This window comes from Festucalex cinctus, chromosome 10 (genome assembly GCF_051991245.1).
Source record: "Festucalex cinctus isolate MCC-2025b chromosome 10, RoL_Fcin_1.0, whole genome shotgun sequence".
Lineage (NCBI taxonomy): Eukaryota > Metazoa > Chordata > Actinopteri > Syngnathiformes > Syngnathidae > Festucalex > Festucalex cinctus.
This window is the reverse complement of record NC_135420.1, coordinates 21,382,491-21,408,489: the sequence shown is the minus strand read 5'-3', so window position 1 is coordinate 21,408,489 and position 25,999 is coordinate 21,382,491. Positions and strand designations below refer to the sequence as shown.

General features: G+C 38.3%; 1 protein-coding gene across 1 annotated transcript in view; it reads left to right on the top strand.

Moving 5' to 3' along the window:
- trabd2b (TraB domain containing 2B) overlaps positions 1-22,517 on the top strand; it is a 55,540-nt gene extending 33,023 nt beyond the window's left edge. Inside the window, exons 3-7 of the mRNA XM_077533824.1 lie at positions 5,439-5,585; positions 8,810-8,984; positions 18,525-18,621; positions 20,548-20,805; positions 21,593-22,517. Coding sequence (XP_077389950.1) covers positions 5,439-5,585; positions 8,810-8,984; positions 18,525-18,621; positions 20,548-20,805; positions 21,593-21,803 — 888 coding nt within the window. The 3' untranslated portion in view covers positions 21,804-22,517. The remainder of the gene's footprint in view (positions 1-5,438; positions 5,586-8,809; positions 8,985-18,524; positions 18,622-20,547; positions 20,806-21,592) is intronic.
- Positions 22,518-25,999: the final 3,482 nt, after the last annotated feature.

Sequence of the window (25,999 nt, the reverse complement as noted above, 5' to 3'; positions counted from 1 at the left end):
TCATTTCCTCTGCTTAATGCATTCAAGGTGCTTCTCTGACTAAAAGATTAGACGACAGCAGGCTTTTGCCAATTCCACATGCATGCGGAAGTCATGTGAGATACTACAGGTTTGATGATACTCGGCTTTTGGTTTTTTACATTTGGAAAGACGTGGAACTCTGGTAACATGAGTCAGATTTGCATCGCAAATTTTAGGACTTGGGACTTCCTTGGCTAACACTTGACTTTGGACTTGTTTTCCCATAATAGGAATAAGGGTTCCTTTAAGTTAAAGCTTACTTGCACAGGTAAGCTAGCTTACTTCAGTTCAGCTCAGTCTAGCTAACCGATAGCTAGTCAAAAATGAGCTAAGCTTCATTTTTGTTGTGTACTTACTCGAGAAGACAATAAATTACAAGTAATAGAAAATACAGCAAAATCTTACGAAAAATCGTTTTCCAACATTTATTGATCGAAGGCACATATATGTATTTGACATTACGGCATACTACCTGAATATACATTGGTGCTTTTAGTAACTAATTCAATCTGTCACCACGCTTGTATCTCAAATAATCATTCACTATTAAAATGAATGGAAATGCCATTAATCTGTTTCAGTACCACATAAAACACCAATATATATATATATATATATATATTTTTAAATATAAGACAACTAGGCACTAAACATCCCATAAGAACGTAATTCAATAGAATGCAGAAAAACAGTTTGTCCAATGACGTCATACATTCATTGTGTTTTTCCTCCTCCTGTTGTGCCCAATTCGGTCTGTATGGGATAGTATATTACATACGTGTATACAAAGACTGTTTCATCGGCTTAGTGCACGTTTTACATGAACATATATGTACTGTACAAAGAAACATTTTTTTTTTTTTTTTTTTTTTTTTTTGTAGAAAATAGTTTTTGACTAATTGCGTGAAATTGGATGACTGATGATCACTTACAGCACTGTGGTCGGAATCTCTGGCTGAGTGTGACTTGAACGGTTTGTTTAGTTTATTCTTCTCCAATCTTACTGTGGTCTCGATGGGAATGTACTTTCACACAAGATGTTTTGGAGCTGCTGGGAACCCAGAACTGATATCTCCTATTCTCGGGCTACCCTGGATGTTATTTCAACTCCTTACCTAACTCTGGCCCCTGCAGGGTGCGGCGAACCCCCCCCCGCCTTCCGCCCGCGGGGGGACGCAGCGGTGCATGTCTTCAGGGTCAGCGGTCCGGTGAAGCCTTTTCAAGCCGTGAAACACAAGCGGCTCTCTGGGGAGTCGAGGGCGGCCGAGGGGAACGCACCTCCCTGTTTTTCTTTATCGGCGCCTGATTCAATGTCGGCGAGATAAAGACGTTGAGCTTGGAGGGTACCGCGTTGGCGTCACCACAGAGTTGAATATGTCCGTGATTATAACAATAACCGACTCCATCAATGTGATATGGGGGCTCTTGCTTGAAATTAAGACCACATTTCACTTTCACAACGACAATATGGAAGATTGTCTGTGCTCCGTTTGCTTTGAAGAACATCATCGACAAAAAGCAAAAGAACCTGTGTTGTGTGTACAGTAAATGATCACAATCCAGTCTCCTGAAGGATTTACTATCTTCAGCAAATTGATGCGTAAACAATGCAACAAGAAAGAATTAATTAAGTGGGAGGCATGTTTGTTTTCATGCACCTGATTTATAATAGCCTGCATGCGTACAAAAAAAAAAAAAAGCACCCACCCAAACTCTCCGCCACTTGGTAATCCTGCAAGATCATCACTTCCATCTGCGCAGCACATGCTCCTCGCTTCAAAAACAAGCCTTTCATCATATTGTACAATTTGGTCACATTTGACTGTCTCTCTTACTCATTTTGAATGGCCTTTCTTCAGGATTCAAGGACAGCATTAAGGGGAGCAGGCTTATGTGTACGTGTAAATGCAGTAATAATCCGATCACCCCCCCCCCCCCCCCCCCCCCCCCCCCCACACTCCTTGTTTGACTTAATTTGTGGCCTGTACGGCTTGCCACGTCCTCGTGCAAGCTGGCTAACGTTATTCTCAGCCCACCGCCAAATATTTAATGCCTTCAAGGTCAATCGTTGTGAATGCACGTACACTTTATTTAACATGAATGATTTTGAACTATTTTCTGAGCACCACTCATATATTATTGTAACACAGGTAAAAATGAACACATAAAATAATTATTGATTAAAATCCTTAATGAGCACTCGGTTTCTTTAAAGCTTTTATTTGATAACAAAAACATTTTGGAAATAAGGATCTGGTTTGAAAAAGAGGCTCCGTCATCGGGTCGGACGTGACCCATTTCACAACACGAGTAACTCGAATGCATACATAATATTGTGGCTACATTTTTGGTTTCTATTTCGTTATAGAGCTGCAACTAACGAATACTGTATTCTAATAATTGATCAAGATCTGAATGATTTTGTCAATTAACTCATTCACTACCAGGCCAGTTAAAATAGATCTTTGACATCCACATCAGTCAGTGGGAGTTAATGAGTTCATCTATGAATTGGATTTCAAAAAAAAAAAAAAAAGTTAGTTTCAATGTTCATCTTCATTCAAAAATACGACATTATTTCAAATTGACATGTCTCCGCCAAGAGAGAGCACATATAAATTAAACAATAAAGGACCTAAGATTGAACCTTGAGGCACACCGGGTGTTAATTCATAGAATTTCGAGGTGCATTATCTAAACTTATTTATCTCAAGCTTCTCTTGAGGCAAGATTTAAAAAAAAATTAAAAAAATTCCGTACAGCAGCAGGGAGGCCAGCCAGATATGAGAATTGTTGTCTACCGAATGACAGGCAGCACGTATGTCCAGATCTAGTCTTAACAAGGGAAGCCTCCGTGCTATGGTTTATCCCAAATTACAATTGGGTAAAATGTCATTGATTTTATTGACTAGTTTTTCCAAAATTAATGGACATCAGAGGAAAAGTTTCTTTTCCCATATGAGCAAGGTTAGTTTGGCTGAGAAATTGGATGAAAAACTTCTACGATAGGTATTGTGAGGAAAATGAGTTTGTTGTTTTTGAATTACACAAATATCTTTTATCAAACTGTTAATAAGGCCTTCACTGAAACATATTTTTTTTTCTTGGGTTAAAGCAATTGAAATGGAAAAATCTATTTTAAAAGTTTAAATATCTGAATTTGTTCAAGCCCCAATAACTGTAAAGTTCCTTCTGTATAAACTTCGTTGCCACGGTTTCAGCAATTACGTTCTTTGCCACGGAGAAAGACAATATTGATCTTGTACAGCGTTTACATCGTTCTGTCTTTCTCCAAATGTTTGACACTGTCGGCTCTGTCAAGAGAAGTGTTCAAAAGCATTGAGCAGGTGTTCAGACACTTTTATGTCCTGACTCCACTCGAGGGTTTTTGTTGGAAAAAAAAAAGGTTTTGGATTTGGGAGAGTGGAGATCTGTAAATCTAGCTTCTCTATACACTTTGTTGGAATTGGCCTCTCTGGACGCACATTGCCAAAAATGTAGTTTTTATGTGCGATAGAAATGTAAACTTAAGTATGATACTGTTATTGCTGAGCCAAAAGATGGAGGGCTGAGATATGATCTTAAATAACACAAGATCGTTACCTCTGCCAAAGAGGTTCTATTTTTTGTTGCACTTTGTGGTTTGGTTGAATAACGGCATTGCATATAAAGGACTTTGAGGTTTTCTGATTTAAGATTTCTGGACCTACCGTTGATTATATTATTAATAACTAGTGTGAAGAGCGATCACATTAATCACTTCACGTACATTGTATGCACATGTGTGCCTGTTTATAGCTGAGTGGGCCCTTGATTTTTTTTTTTTTTTTTTTACTATATGGATTGTGCAAAAAGGTGGTTATGAGTTAAGTGGCAAGAGTTGCAATTGTGTAAATTAATCATATTTTTTTCTATAGTTAATGAAAAACGAAAAACAAAAAAAAATTAAATATAAAAAAAAACAATAAAAAAAAAAAACAAGACTGCTTTAAAAAAAACACTTAAGTTACATTTTAACTAAAATTAAATAATTACAGCAAAAACACCCTTCATTTTCATTTTCATCTTTTTCAATTCATTTTATACATGAGCTTGTCGGGATTTGTTTCAAGTGGATTTATTTTGGTACGGCCGTACAGAAGACAGAAGGTCAAAAAGTCATTTGGGAATGTTAGTTGTTTTATTCCGTTTGTTTTTAATCCTGCACTCCACAAATACTCCAGATACACATTTAAAAAACTGAGAATAAAACTACTAAAAATAAATCTAATAAAAACTAAAAATTAAAAAAAAGAAAGAAGCAAAATCTAACACATGACACATTATATTTATATATAAATTATATGATAATATATATATATATATATATATATATATATATATATATATATATATATATATATATATATATATATATATATATATATATATATATTATATATATAAATATTAAAAAAGGTAATTGCAAACATTTTGGGCGGGCGCCATATTCATATTTGCGGTCGACACCTTCTTTGCAAATTCACTCAAGATTTACTGTATCTGTTTCCGAGGGCACAATATTTGATCATGTTTTTAATCCTGGCTCTCATTCCATTGCGCAGCTGTACCTAATGACGTGTCCGGTGGGTATTCAGCACGGTTGTGAAAGCAACGTGTAATTGTGTAAATTACGGCTTGCGGCTAAATCAGTTGAGCAGCTGTATCAGACCGGAGCTGCTATGCGAATCATCTCCGTCCCCAAAGTTGACTTTCTTGGACGCCTCTTGGCCCTCCCAAGCCAACTGAGATTTGAAGTTATGACGAGATGAGTCATTTGGCGTCATCGCGTCAGTTGAGGTGCAACGTACAAGTGTGTGAAAGGACTTCACGTGGGCCTGGAGGAGAGAGCTCGGCGGCCATCAACCGCCCCTGGCCCACATGTCAGACCGATCGCATGTGGCACGGCGCTGCAGGGGTCGATGGGAGGCGGGGACGGGGGATGGGGGGCTTCGATTTGACCCATCGAGCCGAGTCGCTGGGCTGAATGCCGGCTGCATGCAGTAAATTCTCTTTAAAGAGGGTTTACTTTTGCCATTAATGGCCGTTGCAGATTTACGGCGCCCCGGTGACAGAGAGAAAGGTTTCAAAGAACTCTCGCCAAACTTTCTCCACCCTTCACCAGAAACGCAGTGGTGTGCACTTGCGGTGGGTTTTACCTGCAGTTGACCTCAAAAGAAAGTACCTAACAAATTGCTAACGACGTTAGCCTCTTTTACACAGCAAGATCATCGTGCCGTCTGCAATATATATTTGCCGTTATCTGTGACATAATCCATCTTAACAAAAACAATTACTACTTTCCTATTAACCATTTTATTCAGTTTTTGTTCTTTTTTGTTTTCAATACATAAACGACCTCATCTATCTGTGTGCAGGTGCTCTTCGCTTTGAACCAAACCCTGCTCCAGCACGAGGGGGTGCGAGCAGGCAGTCTGCAGGGCTCCTACACCACCGAGGACCTCATCACGCATTACAACTGCGGGGACCTGAGCTCCATCATCTTCAACCACGACAACTCGCAGGTCTGCATGCTGCACTAATTCGTATTATCTATTCGATATCTGACAGTGGATACAGAATGCCGCTACGGTTGTTTGTTTACATGACAGCAGCGTGTTGACCTAGAAAATCTAAACATGTCCAAGCTATTTTATTATAGAGTGCTGTCTAAACACTGAAACGCGTGTTTAAAAGATGCTTTTTGATAAAAACCTGGGTGGCCAAGCAGTTGATCGCTATGCGGATCATGTTTCTTTGCATGTACATTGGATGTGCAGTACACTGAAAAAAATGGGGAGTGATATTTATTGGTTGATGCACTCAGAAATCCGAAGTACATTTGACAAGAAGTTTAACTAGAATTTCTGATATGAGAAAACTTTACTGGCTTTTTCAAGTAGAGTAATTTACTAGATTTTTTTTTTAAGTAAATATCAATCCCCATTTTTTTCTTGTTCAAATGCAGGTTTTTGTGGTGTTAAAAATGAGACCAAGATAATCATTTCAAAATGATTTGTGAACTATAACCTTTACCACTCAATTAAAATACTAGTAATAAAAATAAATGCTTTCAATCAGGAACATCAAAAGAAATAAATGAAAACAAATTTTAAAAAAAAAAGTATGCACACCCTCTACTAAGTGGGGATATGGCTGCGTTTAGAATTAAGCAATCTATTCAAACACTTGCCACCATTTAAAGTGCCTCTGATTTTTTTTAAGCAAATATATAAAAGCATATATACTGTATAAGCATGTTCATAAAAAAAAAAATCAATATATCAATAAATAATAAATTCATCGACATGTTCTGATGATGTTTTGCTAACAGCTATCATATCGTTAGCATCTGATGCTAGCCATACCTAGTTGGAGCTGAAGCAATTGACTTGTGTGTTAGCTTGTGGGACGAGTTAGCTATTCTGTTACTGATATAAAAGGTGTAAATCATGATGCCCTCAGTTGTTTCTTTCCCCAATACAAAAACAAAACAACATGTAGACCGCCGCTGCACAACACAACAACTGCTAACAATGCAAAACAATGGCTTCGCTAGTCCCTGGCCACCCACGCACAAGTTTTGAAAAAAAAATATTTTGTTCTTTTTGCTTATTTTAAATGCAAACAGAAGCTAACCACACAAAAAAACATGAGCATTTTCTTCCCTACATGGCAACCAGTCTATGCTCACCACGCTTCCCGATCTCTAATTCTAAATAAATGCAATTCCACTCCATCTGTGAAGCATCTTTATGTCAAAATAAGCTTTGTGGTCTTTAGCGGGGGGCTCTAAACTTGTATGGCCGTAATACTGACATATAAACTAATAATAAAGACCTCAAGGGACATGAATCAGGAAGCCCATTGCCAAGAAATCATGTCTTCTTGAACAAAATAGCTTACGGCATTTTTTCAAGACAACATAGTAACTTGCAGCTTCTAAAATGTGAAGCACACGCAAAATGTCAACAGATCTCATCACACTCAAAAACTCACTATAACACATAATGTAACCTTAGCGTCAGACATTATTCACACCAGAGACCCGCGAGAAAGTGTGAAAGTTGTAGAAAAAATATATGTATTTTCTCTCTTTGGCCCCCCTCGTGTCACTTTTGTGGTCTGCATCCATTCGTCTTTCTAAGGCAGTCGGCCCCCAGGAGCTTATTTCAGCGCTCCTTTCACTTGAGCGGCCCACCGGTGGCCTCCTGCCCTTTAAATCAGAGCAATTGGGCCAGAATGAAATGACATGTAGTGGAGTTTTGCAGCACATGCTAGAGCCATCAGACGCCTGGAGCTCCAACCACGTGTGTTTATCTACATGTGTGTGCGTGTGAGAAAAAAAAAAATGCACGAGTTAACACAAAGCACTGCAAGTGAGTGCAAGTGATTGGATCCAAATTGGAGACCTCCAACATAGCCACTCATGTCAAAAAGAGGTCAGCGATAAATTGTCGAATAGTATTCAACACAATCGTTTCAACACGTGAACAAACTCATAGAACAGCACGCTGAAAGACGATAACTGCAATTGGACATCATTCTTCAACATTTGTTTTCAAGCAATTTTTAAAAATGTGTAAAAACAATGGAAGACCAATAGTATCTTATAAAAAAATGTGACAAATGTAGGGATGTCTGGTGATTAACATTTTTAATCATATTTAATTAATTGCATGAATTCAAGTTAGCTCACGATTAAGTGCAAAATTTATATCTGTTCTAAATGTACAATAAAATGTACAATAACCCCCCTCCCCCAAGTTTTCATACTCTTAACATAAAGGTAGCAAACAAATGTTAAACTAATAGAAAAATGGCTGCATCTTTTAGTCATTGATACAATAATTTCATAATAATCCATAAAATTCAGTTAAAAAAATATGTTTTTCTGCCACTAGATGGCATAATTGCATTTGTAAGACGGTGATAGCTCAGTGCATTTTCTTTTCATATTAAGAGCTATCTAATCTTTAACGTGAAGTAACTTTTGAAATTCTGCACACTTTTTAAATTGTAAAACAACTTGACCAAAGTCTCTACAAATATATGCATTATTGTTCTATTTATTACTGCTAAATTTTGATATGGATGTGTCTGCTGCGTTGCAACTGGAATCCCCCCAGTACAGGCTTTCCAAATAAGGGGCGGTAATTAATCATGCGCTAAAAAAACGAATGCACTAATTTTGACACCCCTAGAAAAAATATGATACTGACCGTATTTTTTTGCTTTTCAAAATCATACAGTTTAATTTTACCGTTTAATGCACAGTACATCCCAAATCAGCAGATATTTGTGTTGACAAAGGTGTGAGACTCATCTGTTCAGATGGGGGGGGGGGAATATAATGTAGGCGTCAAGTCAGCTAAAAGACGGATGCGAGCGAGCACGACTTGTGGTTCAATAAATCGCTTCAGCGTCAAACTCCAACACGTGAAACGCATCTGCACTCGCACCAAACGTCGTCTCGGTCTCTCACCAGAAACTCGATAGCATTTCATTTGTCTTCCTGAGGCATTGTGGGAACGCTACACTTGCGCACGCCTCAGTGATTCACTACTCTTAAATAACATCATAAAATGTCACGTCGTTACTGGTGGAGATTAACACCTGAGAATCGCCGAGCAGTGGCTCATTTTCATGAGATAGCACAGCCTCTAAAACCTTATAGATGGCGGCAAGTTCGAATGGGACAATTCTGATTATTATTATTATTAATTCTTTTCTTTTTCTCCTCACCCAGTTGCCCCACTTCATCAACAGCTCTCTGCCGGCTCACGAGCGCACCACGGCGCTGCAGATCGACAGCTACTTCCGCCAGGAGCTCATCTACAAGCGCAACGAGCGCATGGCTCGCCGCGTGGCCGTCCTGCTGCAGCGGAATCCCAACCAGACCTACTTTTTCGCTTTCGGCGCAGGTGAGGGGGTTGCCATCGGGGGGGGTTACGGCTCAAGCATTGAGAAATAGTAAAGCAACCCCAGGGAGACGTTTTGGTTTGCAACGGAATCTTGCTATCCTGATGTGTGTTTATGTTTAACACAGTTTGAAAGCATAAAATAATAGCGCACAATGGCTCCCACAGAAAAGTGTGCGTATTCATTACACACTCACAAGTCTAAATTACATTTAGTTCCCACCACAGAAATGAAGAAACTGCTGTTTGTTTCAATTAGCATTACTAGCTAACGCTGCTAATGTTTCCACAATTAGGTGATACAATGCTTTTGGATTGTACTGAATGGAAACCCATTTGAACATTGATTTGGTATCCATCTTAAGGTCCATGTACTCGTATACTCTTTTGTACTCACAAGCAAGAAAATTCAGCATACTAGTGGAACAACTAGTATCACTTTTACCTCTATTTGAAAACAGCTGAGCACAGTAGTAGGACAACTTTGGCATGCCAGTGCTAGCTAGCTCCGACAGCATTGATGAAAAATTGGATTTACGGTACCTTTGGAAATCCCGTCTTGAAGAAAATTGGGGCGCCATTTGGTGACCCATCAGCCCTCCCATTCTGTCTCCCTCTGTTGGTGTCTTATATTTTTTTTATGTTTTTTGATTGGGTTGAACCTGTTCCAGTGAGGCCAAAGAGTGTACCAGCACATGGACTTTAAAAGATAGCAATAAATGCTCAAATGGCTTTCCATAGTGATGACAACATGCGGCCATTTTGTTTGAATTACTAAGCTCTCAAATGATGGGCGCTAAATTATACGACACCATTAAAGGGATAATTGACTAATTGAGCCATTTTTAGCAGTTGAAACGTAAATATATTGTCCAGACATAATTTGATTACTTCATTATGGTTTTTTTAAATTTATATTTTCATGTACAAGTAATACATTTAAAAACACATTTTTTCCACTTGCTGTTGAGTCAAGGTGACATCACCTGTGCTGAGGAAATAGATAACCACCAATCATGGCTCACCTGTTTTCGAGGTTTGGTCAGCAAACTGAGACATGATTAGTCATTAACCTGTTTCTCGAGCACGGGTTATGTCATCTTCAGTCGACAGCATGTGGCAAAATTAGTTTTTCACTCATACAATGTTTCCATCTGCTGGCCATAGTTTTTTTTTTTTTTTTTTTTTTCACAACCCATTGACCAGGCACCACTGCACTTAGATGTTGCACTGAGAAAAAAATAAAAATAAAAAACTTAGTTGACGTCATTTAACGTTTATGGTGGCATACGTCGTGATTTTACTAATCGTTATTAAACGTTTTTGGCGGTCAAAGAGTTAAAGGTATTAAGTGTTCATGAATAATAATAGTTATCACATTAATTATAGATAAAATATTGTCTTACTTTTGAAAATGGCTCAATGAGTCAAGTCTCCCTTTAATCTCTGCCAGTGTTTACTTTTTCAAACGATCACTTCTACAACATTCCTAGAAAATCACAATGTCTATCACCGGACACTTCTGGTGCCAAACAAAAGGTTTTAAAAGAGCGTTTCTCATGCTCCAATCAGAACACTTCCTGTCTTTTATTTGACTCTTTGAGATGTTGGCTCATCACTTTACAGTCCAGTACGAGTCCCCGCTGTTTGTGTCTGTAACTACCCATGAAATTTTATCATCCACTCGATGCCACGAAAAGTACCAAACGACAATCCGGGTGCTGGAAGTAGTGAAATCCCGTCTGTTCGTACTTAAGTGACTTTATTGCATCAACCGCAACAACTTTGGGTTCTGAAGGGGAATTAAAAGTGTCGTAAGAATTGAGGGCTTAACCAGGCATGCTTAAGAATATAAAAGAGCCACAGGGTACACTGAGACTTCTTTGTTTTTATGCTCACTTTGGGTATCTTGTCATTTCCTACATCGTGGGAACAAATTTGGGGAAGGCCCTTTTCTGATCGAGCTGTTTTTGCACCGTGTGATTAAACTATACGACGTGCGCATAAATGGTTCAGCCTGGAAATCCATCTTGGACCTGCTTCAGTCTGCACACCTACACTTTCCTGACTGGAAGCGCCTTTGTGAGCAAAGGCCATGCTTGAGTAGTAGCTGCATAGTTCCTTTAAAGCCGGATTCTGAACGGGATTCTTACCTGTTTTCCGAGCTTGGTCATGTGACATCCGCAAGATGAGCTCATTGACGCTGTGATGTCACTTTCAGTCGGCAGCAGGTGCAGGACAAAATGGCAGCTCCCTGAGAGGGATAAAAATGGGTGTTTTTTCTTAATTCGAACACCACAAACAATTTTAATCAGAATGTGACAATAATTAATCAAATGTTACTTGTGGAATATAATCTTGAAACATGATATCGAACTTATTTATAACATGATCAGTATGTTTATTCTGTGAGCTGAAATTACCAATAAATACAATACAGAATTCATAAATTGATCATGAAAAAATGAAGAACCAAGGGAGTTGATAGAATTATTTAACAATGTATTATCCTATTTTCAGACAACCACATTTTAATAAATACATTGGAATTTATATTTTTGTCACATTATATATATACACATATATATATATATATTATTAGTTTCCTAGATATATTACATTAGTCTTACTGCAAAATACATAAAGTACTTGCACAGTTAGCTGTGTATGTAAATACATATGACAGAGGTCAGCAGCGGTCATAACCTTTTAATGCTAATCTACATTCCACATACACAACTTTATGAGCCACCAGGATGAGATCTGACTGCAGACTATCTTTAAAGTGAAGCTTATGTGATCTGAGTCTGTCACTTCCACAATTTGCAAGCCAGTTGTACACCATGGCAAACTCACACCAAAAACAATTGAATTTCAAACCTTCCTGACAGTGTCAATCAAAACAGGATTAGTATTTGATTCAGTTATTTTAGCGGCTTGCATTAGATTGCGCAACTACCAGTCTGCATATTAAACACTAAGCTCATAACTAACCGAATTGTAGCATCACTCGTCTCTTGAGGCTGTAGTTGGTAGTACATGATGATGTTCTCCCCGCTGATTTATTGTTATTTAAGAAGAAGAAAAAATGCGTAGGCGGTGGTTACTCAGCTCGGGCGGCAACAATTTCCTTTTCTTGCCAAGCTGTCACACATGATTTGTGTTGCTGTAATTTTTTATAAATTTTTGTGTTTTGCAATATTTGAAAGACTTGTCACTTCATGTAGTCAACAACACTAAAATGGTACATAGATACTTTGCACTTTTCCACTTCACAGTACCAGCTCACCTTGCTGATACTGAGAAAACCACGCCGCATTGAATGCATCAGTTGGAATGAAAATCCCTGCCTAAAATTTGAATTTATATTTACAGTTTTCAGACAGTGAATATGCTACAAACTATTATTTAAAAAAAACAAAAACAAAAAATTACTAAACTACTCTCTGTCAATCGGCAAGGGGAGCTCCATTGTTTGTTAGCTTGAGCTTTTAATAGCCACTTAGGAGACCATAAAAAAAAAAAAAAAAGCTAGCTTTGCAGCTTCTACTCAAAACCCATGTTGAACTTTACTGTCAAATTAAATCAAATAAAGGGACCACATACTGTAACATGCTTTTGGAAAGGCGCTTTGTTTAATGCTAACAAACAATTCTAAACACTATAGACAAGCTAACAAATAGCATCGCACCATGTTGCCATTCAGTCATCAAAAGCGAGCAGTCGAGTACAAACCATTAAGGTGAAAAGGAAAGATTTAATCAAGAAAATGATTTGTTTTCTGGCTATACAGTATTTTCATTATTTCATGGTGACCAATGACATGCATGGAAGGACAGGCAAGAACACTTTCCACCTAAACGTCCTGCCTTCTTCCTTACTCTGTATCACACCAAGTTGCATCGGCGAAGCAACGTCTTGTTCTTTGTGGTGTGCAGCAGATCCTCATTTGCCAGCTCTCAGGCTGCCGCCTTATTGAAAACATCCCGTGGAATTTCCTGACGCAGCCGCAGCCTAGACGCGGCTCCGCGCACTTGTACGCGAGTCACGTGATCGGCGCGTATTGCCAAGAAGGGTTGGCGCTCTCCAAAGTACACATGTAGGTTTGTTTGTTGGAGCCACTTTCATTTCCCTTCCCGAGAGATGATTTTGGCGGCAAAGCTCTGCCAAGCGGGCTTTCAGGGGACCATCGCGAGGGCAAGAAAGGGTTTATTTACTCATTTTGATTGTTTTTATTACAGCAGACCTCGCATACTTGCGCTTGTGCACCTGTAGACTCACCTATTCGCACATTTTCTTTTCAATCTTAATTTGTTTTAATTGTTATTCATTTATGGGCATCAAATAGTAAGCCAGCACGATCCCTGTCCACCGTGAAAAACGGGGGTCCACCGTATTTACATATAAGGACAGATGATGTTTTTTTTTCCACTGATACTTATACTTACATTATTTTAATGGGTTTTTATTTTAAATTCACTGCAAACCATTTTAGAGCATTTTGACTTTTTAAGAACCGAAGGATTCAGATTGCAGAATGCAGAATAAGACAAGGTTTAACAATAACAATGATTTTTCTTTTTAAATATAGAAATTAGGAAAAATATTTTCCCATGAACTGTTGAAATAAATTGACTTTTTCTACAATATTGAAATTTGTTACGATGCACCTGTATCAAGCTAAAAAAAAAAAAAAAAAAAAAAAAAAAAAAAAGGTGAAAAAAAAGTGTTCGGCTTGCTATCAAAATGTCCCTTTTTGTGTTACTTTCCATTAAAAAAAAATAAAAAATCTTCATGGCAACACACTCTCATGCGCATCACTTGTCTCGTCTTTGTAGCGCTTCACCCGAGCGTGTTTGCTTTTCTCAGCCTCGCTGCACGTTTGTTTGTCTCTCTTTCTCTGCTGTCAGGTCATCTTTCATTCCACTTTCCGCGTCTCGCTGCCTCAGCTCTCAGGCTGTGTCCACATCTATGTGGCTAAAGAGATGGTAAAGGAAAAAAAAAAAAAGTCTACAGTTTGGGGCCAACATAAATCTCAGTTTGTTAAAAAAAAAAAAAAAAAAAAAAATCCTACACTAGAATACATTTGTAGGCTGCCAAGAGCATATAGCAACAGATGGAACTATACAAACTGACTTAAAGTTGAATTTTTTTTCATAGTACAGTATCTAGCGCTTTAAAACAGCAACAAAAACATTTGACTAGAGTAAAAAAGCAAACTACCTTTCTAGGAAAGTCTCCAGAAATGTCGTGTAAATATTCCTGTCAATGACAGACGTAGCGTGCGGAGTGCGGACATGACATCAGTGTCACCATGTTGTCTTGTCTTATGTCACATTTACTAGACTGTTGACATCACTGACTTGTCTGTACTTAAGGAGTGCTATTATTGGTGAAGTTCTTCTTTTTCTATTTTCTGATCAACATTATGGTTTGGTCTACACTTTACCCTTGGCAAATGTTTCTGGAAAGCGTTCTACTCCCTTTGACCACCGTTCAAAACCAACAAGCGTAATTTGCGGTTGAATCTTGTCATCGCTTTCATGGCTATTAGCAGGCAAGTGTCACATTTTCGCATCGAAGTGTGGAGAAGAGCACAACATCACGCCAAATAACGAAGATATTCAAATAAGGCATTCTTTTTCCTCGTTACGTGGTCCCAGTTTTTGCTTTTTATAGCATCGTACGGCATCACTTTTGTTGCGTTTTGCCTAACAGACGACTTTAGCGGGTCAACTTTTTAACGTCCATGCGTGATGGATAAGTCAATAAAATGAGGATTCACCTCACTTATTGTTAGTAAATCACATCAATGCACCTCATTCCTGTGTTGACATGTGCATGTGATTAGCATCATGTGCTAGCTTGGTCCCACCAACAAATGCTACATTGCGCCGTGTCTGCTTTGAGCTCGGTTGGCCTCAATTCAAACAGAAGAAAATAATTACAAAATACAGACATGAAATCAATGTTCATCGCCAAGTTATACACACACAAACACATTTTCGCATACCTGCATGCGTTTATCTCGTCACCATCTTAGCAGGCTAGCAGCAAACACCACACACATGCATCAATACAAAACTGCCGTTTAAAAAAACAGAAATAAACTGCCGGGGAGGTTTTAATGAAGAACAACAAGAGAATCATTTGGAACTTCCATGAATAATAAACTGCAACTTTAATTAGCGAGTGAGTGTGTGTTGGTGCGTGTTAGTTGAACGAGTCAAACAGCTGCTACTCATACTCCTCTCGTCCCAGCAGGGACATACTGCGCTGAAATAAAAGCAAACAAAAAGCAAACAACGGGGGCGTGTTTTGTTTTTCTTCTATCCCTGTGCTAAATGTTATCAGCTTTCCTCGAGTGGGAGATGAGATGATTACATTCTGCGGCAGCAACAAGTTGGAGTATTTCAATGAGACATTCACCATTTTCTTTCTTTCTTTTTTTTTTTAACAATCTAAAATGGTTCCCAGGTGTCATAATAAAAGGTTTGGCTTTTGTCTGTAAAAACACAGAAAGGGTGAAGAATTAAAGCACACGGGGGCGGAGCTATGGCAAAGTAAAGGCTACTCAGTGTTGTTTAGCAATTTATGATATTTCGCGGCTTTTCCACTTCATCATCAATTCTCAGAAATAAACCTTTATTTAGAGAGGCAGAGATCCATGAACACAAGTACTGCGACAACTTAACCGAATATTAATGTTTGTGCTGGCAACAGAAGCTAAGCTGTTCGTTTAGGCTAATATGCGCTAACACTGTAGCTCTTCTTACTTTTCCTGAAACCGTGTAATGGTTCGTTCACACACATTTTCAGAAATGGGCCGAAAACATTTACTTGTTTAAGTTCACACTTGATGTGTGGCAGGCTCACATAGCTATTAGATACTGTACACAACCATTCCGCTGCTGCCATAAAAAATCTATGCCTCTTCCTCACTCTGCGAGAGCCGTGCGGCTTTGTGTTGCCTCAAGTTTGAAAGTCTGGAGGATTTTCAGACAATAACGAGTGAAAACATGTTAGATATATTTGAACACACTAGTTTTGCTAATGCAGAAGAAACTAGTCAGCCATAGAGATTAACACATGCAGATTGATTTTGCCCTATTATATTGCCAAGTAGCTCTTCGTGTTTTTTGTTTTTTTTTAATTATGTCATTCATGTATGTCATTTGCTTTTGTGAGGCACTAAAGGCTTTTTGTCTGGTCGGCGGCATTAGCAGTGTTTTAGTGTATTAAATTTGTGACTGAACATGATTTTGGAGTGGTGTTGATTTTTGCGCGTTAAGATAGTAATATAAGGTGTAATACCAACTTCAACAATGCAGTGTTAGGCAAATCAAGCAAGATATACATATATATATATTTTTGTAGATACAGAGATTCTCGGCACAGCAGACGTTCACTTTAAACCCCATGGAAGCAGGCAGGCCTTTCCAAGCTTTGCAAATGACCGGAACATAAAACAGAACTCGAATGTGAGCAGCCGTCACTCACGGGTCCCTTAAGCATCCGTGCAACAGAGACATTCAGACAGACGTGGTGCTGCATTCATAGGAAGTGAAGTCATTATAGAGATGAGGAATGAGCGTGGGGGCTGAAGAGAAGTGATCCAGATTCTCCAAGCTGGACCGAGGAGGTGGAATTTACCATTTTAATCTGGAGCACCATGGGTAGTTTGGCACCGCTCCATCGAGCTCAAAGTGATTTATAAAGGTGGTCAAAGGGTGACGGGTAGATGCACAGGAAGGTGCGCGGATGACGACCTTATTGGAAATCTTGGAGGCACATGTAAGAGCTGCGTACTCACATACATCAGCGGGCGACGCAGTGAGGGGGGAAAAAAATGAATGTGTGGAAGCAGGACCCGATGCAGATGCTTCCATTTGAGGTCACCGACTGTTTTTTCACTCACCGCACATTTCGAATGAATTGAAACATTCTGAGAGGCTTTTGGGATCATTGTGTTCTGCTGCGTGATTAAAAACATGCCTCCGGGGAGATGTGGGGGCCTTCGGGAAGTCGATGGAAAATAAGTAGCACGCACGTATACACTCACTGACCACAACCCTTTAAAATGTTATATATATACCTTTAGTAACCTTTCAGTAGCAAACTATTTTGTTAAGTCACTAGAATCTGATGTTAACTACCTTCACACAAAAGACAACGCAACAAGATGCTAAATATACACAATGACTGAAATGTTACATGCAATTTAACAATAATCCTATTTTCAGTGTGAAGTTCGGATGGTTTGAAGGCGTTGTAATAACAGAGTTCATGTGTGAGTGTGCGGATGAACAAACAGGAGGTTTGTGTTCGGAGAAGTGATGATGTCATGGAGATGATCTGATTGAGAAGAAGCTTTTATCAGCTAGGGGCCATATCCGTTGGATGGGTGATGGAATCATATGAGAGGTTGAAGAAAAAGGTTGATGGCCAGAGAGACAACACGTCGAGTGTGAACAACAAACGGTTTTTTTTGGAGCAGGTTTGCACTTGATCTGCCCCTGCCATGTTCAAACGGGGAACACCAGAAAATGATCAAGTCTTCAACTCACTCTTGAGGAAGAAACACAAATCTAGTATGAAGGCCATATTGTAAAATAAAGCTTTTTTTTTTTTGCTTTTTTTTTTAATTGAATAAAGTGGTATATTTGAGGAAAATAATGTTTTATTTGAGGGAAAACAGGGCAAATGTGTTTGAGGAAAATTCCTAACCCTAACCCTAACCCTTTTAAGGAAAAATCCATCTTAAAAAAACAATATTTTTTTCAAAAACAAATATGCCAAATTTTTAGAAAAAGTATATTTTTTTATTTATTTTTAAGAAAAAAAATATGGTATGTGTAAAGTTCGATGAGAACTTATGCCGACAAAAAAAGTAATCTTACGAGAATATTTTTTTAATAAGAGGCATAATTTAAAGTGGTAATTATTCATATTTTTGACAAAAAGTCAATCTTATAAGAATAGTTGTCTTTTTTTTTTTTTTCCAAGATAAAAATTGTATATTTTTGTAATTTTTAGAAAGAATAAAGTGATCAACATTTTAGGAAAATATATCCAAAATTAATAATATAATTGATATACGTTAAAAAACTAATGTTACATTAAAAAAAAATTCAATCTAAAAAGTCCTTATGACAATAAAGTCTCATTTGTTGAGGAAAAATGTCGTCGTCAACTAAAAAAGTATTTTTTAAGCCATGATGAACATAATAAATAGTAGCATTTTCCCCAGATAAAAGGTTATATTTTAAGTTTATATATATATATATATATATATTTTTTATTTTTTTTATTGTGTGTGTGGTAGGTTTGGGGGGGATTTTTTCTCTTGTAGAAAAACCATCATATTCGACAAACTTTGCCCTTAATAAATTGATTCAAAAGTGTATGAAAATAACATCAAAACGTAAGCATCTTTTTCCCAGTGTCCACAAAACTCGTTTGTATGTACCTGACGGCAAATAAAACACTAAAAATGCCTTTCATCGCTTGGTCCTGACTGTGCCTGCCTCTACCCGTTTTTAGGTCACTTCCTGGGGAACCACAGTGTGCTGGACATCCTCCGACAAGACGGCTACGTGATCGATCACGTGACGCCTGATGACCAGCAGCCTGTCACGCTGTAAGTATGTAGTAGACTGAGAAGAAGAAGAAAAAAAAAAACGTTCTGAAAAATGACTTCACGAGAATGTATCAAGTGCAGTGCAAACACTGTCCAAATTGAGATTTCAAAACTAAACAAAGCTTGAGAATCCTTAAGTCAGACTTTTCCTTCCCTCTCCTTGAAAGTAGTGAAAAACTTCCACATGCATCTATCCAATCGGCCAGTTACAAACTCCACTGCAAATTCCAACCGTAAACACAGCTCCTCGCCTCCCATGTGCACGGATGCGGTCTGACAAGCGGGCTATTGAACCGCGGTCACGCTCGCACAACCACGCAGCCGGCGTACGCGCAACGCGAGGTGGCATGACGAGGAAACGGGCCGGGCTGCGAGAGAGGCGTTTACGAGCGTTGTTCTCCTCATTGGTGACAGTAGGGATGCCGTGATTGACGGGCCCGGCCGAGCGGGCCGCGCGGATGCCAGACCACAGACCTGGAGCTATCATCACCCTGACCGAGCCATCCAAAATGCTGCATGGAGGTCGTAAAAGTCGAAAAACAGCTTGTTGAATACATTACAACGTTATGAATGATAGAGAAGGGCTGCAGGAAATCCCAATATGAGCATCGTGTAAGCTTGAGTGGCTTTTCAGCCACAATAGAAACAGCACGAGGAGACATGGCAGCAGATTATTTTACACTTTTTACTCGATTAGCTTGTCGTTCTCTGACTGCTATTAAAAGAATAAAAAGGATTTTTTTTTTTTTTTAGGAGCTTCACGTGCAAATATTGACAGATGGAAACAAGAGGAGAGAAAATATGAGTAATTGCTGGAAGAGAGAGAGGACCATGGCAGATTATTCAATTCTGGGTGGTCCGCTTTGAGCCAGATTCAGTTATGATGCGAAAATAAAAGCCAAATGACTTACAACTTCCTGCGATTCGGAGGAACCTCTAAAGGTTTGAACACAACCTGTTCCAGGAAGCAGGTCCATTGTTACAAGTTTTTTTTTCCCCATAGGAAATAATTAAGTTTAATAAACAATCTGTCCTCATAAAGCCTTTATTAACTGCAGATTGTTAACGGTTATTCCCAACCACTGTGCTGTTATCCAAATTCACTAGTTAAGAGGCGAGCGGCAGCAATTTGAACCAAATAGATAGCTGAGAAATGATGATCTGTTTTACTGTTTTAAAGTGGTGCTGTGCAAGGGGGAAAAAAAAGTAAAGAAATATTATGAGAAAACTGAAAGTTCCTCTAAAATTCCTCTGAAAAAAAAAAAAAAGAAGCTATTTTTACATGTACCGGTATGTAAACACAATCCATAATTAGTTCATTTAAATGCTCAAGAAAAAAAAAAAAAAAAAAAAAAAAAAAAAAATTACGCAATGTTGAACGTGATTGGCTGCAAAATAGTATGTGATTTTTATTTTTTTTTCATGTCATGTAATTGAAAGGGCAAAACTGCTCAAAGGAAGTGGCATCATTTTGGAAAGGATTTCATAATTTTGAAAAATGATGGAAAACAGGAAGTATTTCAAGCTCATACTAATTTTTGCTGAAGAGAATAGATAGTATTAAATGACTCAAACCTTTCCCATCCTGCATTCTACGCCTACAAAAAAAAAAAAAAAAAACAAAAAACAGTGATTGTAGGCTCATTTTGTATGTATAAATGTATAATTTGATTGTTGATGTATTTTATAATAAATTCAGCTTGTTAGTTGGAAGAAGCAAGGTTTGTTCCCTGTAACCACAAAGGGGGTAACATGGTCATCACTTGCGCTCTCACAATATACTAAATAATTATTCTATTTTGCAGATTTCACTTATTGCAGGGGTGGTCTGACTGGAACACAATCCCCCCGTTGATGGGGTCGGCTAATGTATTGCTGTAACATAAAATGTGAAAAAAGTGAAGCAATGTGTGTCTACTTCAACAGCCAACCAGACGGCGAGCCAACCGGCAGCACCAGCATGGCTCCTCCCACTAGTTGGCCGACCAGTTCGGGCGAGACCGAGCTGGAGGAGCCCAGTGACATGCCCGGAATTGGCGAGGAGGAAGAGCTACCTCACATCCTGCAGCCGGACAGCCTGAGCCAGCTGGAGGAGTTCGGACGGCACAAGCGCCCTCGAAAATCTCACCGCGGCCATGGGAGGCCCCGCCTCTTCAGTGACCTTTGGGTTCGATTCGGAGACGGGTGAGGATTTTTTTTTTCATGATTTCATGTTAGCGGGCCTGCTATTTTTTTTTTTTACCACTTTATTAACTATTTTGGTTTAAATCGCCTTTATATAGTGTAACTCCACTGTCAACCACCAGATGGTGGCACACTTATTTAGTTTGAGAGATTTAAGCACAGGGCTAGTTTTTGTTTTTGTTGTAATCCTGCTTTTTACGCCTACATAAAGTTTTGTTTTATAATGTTTACTTTGGGCAAGATAAATTATAAATGTGTTAGTTTATTTTTTTACTATAAACACATACGGGGGTCAGTACAGTATAATCTTTATACAAAACTTTTTTGTTATCCATTTTTCTTGCTCTCACAATATATTATGTGTTTAAATGTATTATTTCCCTTTATTAACTATTTTGGTTTAAATCACCTTTATATAGTGTAATTCCACTGTCAACCACTAGATGGTGGCACACTTATTTATTTTGAGAGATTTTTGCACAGGCTAGTTTTTGTTTACATGAAATGTTTGTTGTAATCCTGCTTTTTATGCCTACATAAAGTTTTGTTTTATAATGTTTACTTTGGGCAAGATAATATATGATAGATTTGTTTTTTTGTTTGTTTGTTTTTTTTACTGTAAACACATACAGTACAGTATACAGTATTATCTGTACAGTAGTATCTGTACAGTATAATCTTTCTCCAATATTTTTTGTGTTATCCATTTTAAAAGTGCGTTTAAAACCCTTTTTGTTGTAAATGCTATGGAATGATGCCAAAGCCTTTGCGTTTCGCTGTGCCGCAGCACTGGCCCGCCACCGAACGTGAGGATAATCAACGGTTACGTGACAGTGGAGCCCCCTCTGACCCGCCCGGAGGATGACGTCACGAGTCCGCCCTCCTCCACGCCGGCCGGCGTCCCCACCTCGGCGCATCCGCCGTCGACGATCCACAGCGCGACGTCGCCGACGTGCCTTTTAGCCTGGCTGCTGTCGTACGCGCTGCTCATCTCCTGACCGCCGGGACGAGATGGCTCCGAGGGCTGGAATTTGCCATCAACGAGAAAAGACTACCGCAACGCGTACGCCAGACAGGCAGGAATGTTTTGGAGTGACGCTGCCAAGCCTTTCAAAAAGGCTGCCAGGCCTTCACATGTGGCTCACACACTGAGTGGACTGCAACGGTCCAGAGGCCTTCACACCACAGGGAAGAAACTCAACAGAGAAGGAGAACTCGCATTTTTAGAGTTAGTGTGGTCGCATGTTGTGACCATTACATCTGTTCTTCTCAAACTGAGGTCCATGAGCCATAGTTTGGTGAGCCACCTAATAATTTGCAATAAATGGTTTATCATTTAAGAAAAAAAGTACATATGGGGGACCAGCGCCAGTAAAACAAACAAAACAGTCCTCTCATTAAGCTTTTTCTCTAAAAGAGTCAGCTGTTTTATTACAATGACATTTAGGAGTAAACCTGGTTGTTATGTTTAATTGATGTTAAGATTATGAGCTGGTCCTTGTGAAAATTTCTCCCTTGAATAGGATCCTTGGAGCAAATAAATAAATGCTGAATAGTCATCTTTAATTAACATCAATATCGAGTATAGATCCTAATAACTCTGTGAGGTTTATACGGTCAAGAAGTGACATGGTGGAGAGCACTCGGACTTTTTTTGTGTGTAAATTGTGCATTTTGTTCATAAATAAATATTGTATATTTATTATTGCTAAAAGAAAAAGAGTATATTTTCATGCTTTTTAAAATACATAGGAAATAAAAGTATCGTTGAAAGTTGATCATGTGACCTGAGTTTTCTTTTCTTTCTAATGATGATCTCTTGGTGCTTAACTTATTTTTTTTCTTTTTTTTTAAGAAAATGCTAAATTATTTTAACCCATACGAAATGTCATTTTTATATCCCATTTAGACTTTAAATTCTTATGTGTCCACCAGATGGCCCTGCTTTTGCCCATTCAAGGCTTGCCTGTTAGACCTTTTCCCATTTTCTGCAAGTGTGCCCTACTCCTATAATGATAGTAGACTGCCATCTGCTGGCTACAATGAGACATACATTCAAATAGTCAGTTGCTGTATGGATTATAAACGAAACAAAGAATTCCAAATCGATGCCGTCAAACATACAATCAAAAGTGTCTTAAAAAACAAAACAACAACGGTGTATTCGAAATTATTTATAAACAAACTTCTGTATTTAAATTCGAGGCATGATTTCGACCAGGTTCAGAGGGTGTACTTTCTATTTTCAGCACTGAGGGGCGCCATTGTCACACGATTATTTCAGCTCCTCTTGTAGGTAGGACAGCACTCGACCTAAGACAAATGTGTTGTCGTTTTACGACATGGATTTTTTTTTTAAGTTACGAGGGCTCCCGCCGTTTTGTTTTACAGTTATGGCCTAGAATTGTTCTTCATAAATATTTAGCTAATGTATTTTCAACTTCATTATAGTGTTAGCGTAGGGTAATGATTGACAGCAGCGTGTCCGGACTTAGGAATAAAACTACACTGACGTAAACTGAGCTCCGTCGTAAATTCGAGGACTCCCGTTGTGGTCCTGTCCAGTAATGTGATATTATTTTACTCAAATTAGTCACATATAGCCCTAGAAATTGTGAGACGCATACTGACCAGCAGGTGCGCCATCTGAAAGCCGAATCAATCATTCCGCCATTACAAAGATAGCTAATACAGCTCAGTTTTGATTGGAGCTGCTGAGCAGTATATTTATGTTGTGGTTGCATTCAGTCAAATATTTCACCCCTCTCGTGTGTAACCGATTAACACTGAAATATTAGAAACAATTCCGCAACTGCAACCTGCACAATTCACAGTCTAAATCAAAACTCAACATTTTCTTTTTTTTTTATTTATTTTTTATTTGATGCAGTTCATAAAATCGCGGCTGCTGTTAAAATACAATACACTAGTTTAGTTTGTGCCCTACTGTGAGTGTAATTAATAAAGATCAGTTTACGTGACTGTGCTTGATTAAGGGGCAATTATTACCCGAATCCTTTGAAATCTGCCTATAGCAACAGGACCAGCTCAGCGTGAAATGAGAACTTAAGTTATGTACATTTGTTTGTATAATAATTACACATAGCTTATAAACATACATACACTTTTTTTTTTAACGAATTAGAACAATGTAAGGTGAATTATATAAAGCCTGCACGTTTTATATTTCTGTCATGGTGTTGAACCTTTTTTATGCATAATAATAATAATAATAATAATAATAATGATAATAATAATAATAATTATTATTATTATTATCATCTACCTTATCTATGTCTTGATTAAGTTCTGAAATTATTTATTTGCATTCTATTTGAACATTAATTAAAACATTTTTGACAACATTTAAAAAAAAATGTAGTTCAAAATGGTCAAATGTCAAAAGATGATGAAATTAAAAGAATCGCCATTAAAGCACTGGCGTGGTCTCTAATAAATTTGAGGAGCACTGTAAATTGAAAGGCAAATGCTCTCCGGGATTTAAAAAAATAATAATAAATAAATAAATAAATAAATAAATAAATAAATAAATAAATAAATAAATAAATAAATAAATAAATAAATAAATAATAAGAATAAGAATAAGAATAAGAATAAGAATAAGAATAAGAAGAAGAAGAAGAAGAAGAAGAAGAAGAAGAAAAAATCTGGCGAAGAAGACAATTTTGGAAATACGATTTCATAATGGTATCTTTTTTTTTTTTTTTTTTTTTTAATGAAATGAAAATATCAAACTGTGGACCTCTAAGAATTCAACAGGCCACTACTGCACTTTCCATTTGATCAAATGAAAAGTGCACCATGAATATTAAACTGATGGTGAGAGTTAGCAGAGAGAAATAATTGAATTAATCTGCTGCACCTCGCTGATGGCGGAAGAGCAAGGCTGAGGTTTTTTTTTTTTTTTTTTTTTCTTCCTCTCGAACAAACAGCCTTTCCGCCCCTTAAGCCGAGACAGGACAATATTTGCCTTCGCTACAATACCATTTTCCCTGAGCTTTGGAGCTGTTGTTTGAGCGGCTGGAGGCCTTGACAGGCTGCTCCCGCGCTTTGACCCTCACTCTGCTGGGGACGCGCCGCCTGCATGCCGCATATAAATAAAAGATTACAGTGGAAAAATCAATTTCTGGCCAAACTCATTAGAAATGCCCCTCACCTTAAATGATTCTCATTTCCTTCCATTCAACCTGTTCGAGCACCTCCCCCAGGGCCTGCATCGTCTTCATCCTCGCCCTCCCCTGCTGGTAATTACTTGCGCGGGTCCTTTTTCGCCCTTTGATTTGCAGCGTTTCACAAATGAAGGTTAAGTTTGTTTAACCGTGCTGGATTTGCCGGTCATGTTAAAGCATATAATGTGGCAGGGTCCTGCTTTCTCCTCACACCTCCTCCTCTGTTGCATCTGGGAAGGGTGAGGGGTGAGGGGTGGGGGGGCTTGGGGGGGTGCAGGGTCCAAGGTGAAGGCTTAGTGGAAGGAGCTGCACAGCCATTGATTTCAATGTGGATTTCAAAGTGGACGAGGAAGTTGTTAAAAATACACTGTAAAATAAAATGTAAAAAAATCACCTATGCTCAACTGATTCGATCTTTGCCAGAATTGGAGGATTAGTTGTACATCTCATCAAGGTATCAGTCAGCCAAATAAGTTTAAGTACAAAAAATATAGCGATAAAGGGAAGTCAAGTCAAAAATGTGCTTTTGCTTTGTATGTTCTATGTGCTCCCACTAGTGTGAACACAGTATTCTGATTAATATGTCTTTCTGGTGTGCTTGTCTTGGCCACCGGGGGCGATATAACACAACAGTCATGTATACAAGAAGAAGAAGAATAGTATTTCCAAGTGAGACACTTTCATATTAGTTCATTGCAGAGGATAAAGAATATATGCCTGTGAGTATTGTTGAGAATGTCCTCCCCTTGTCCACATGGGTCATTTTTACTACCCCAAATTACGAGCCAGCATCACATATTCTACTTTAACACCCCCCATCAACCATGTAAATAATTACAAATTCCAAACTGACCAAAAGCCAAATGCTCACAACCATTACTGTCCCTCTGCTAGGGACATAAACATAAACATAACGTGATTCACGAAGACGGAGTTAATTATTTATTAAGCACAGTAACTTGTGATAGTTTTAACAGCTTTGTTAAAGTTGATAAAAACAAGTA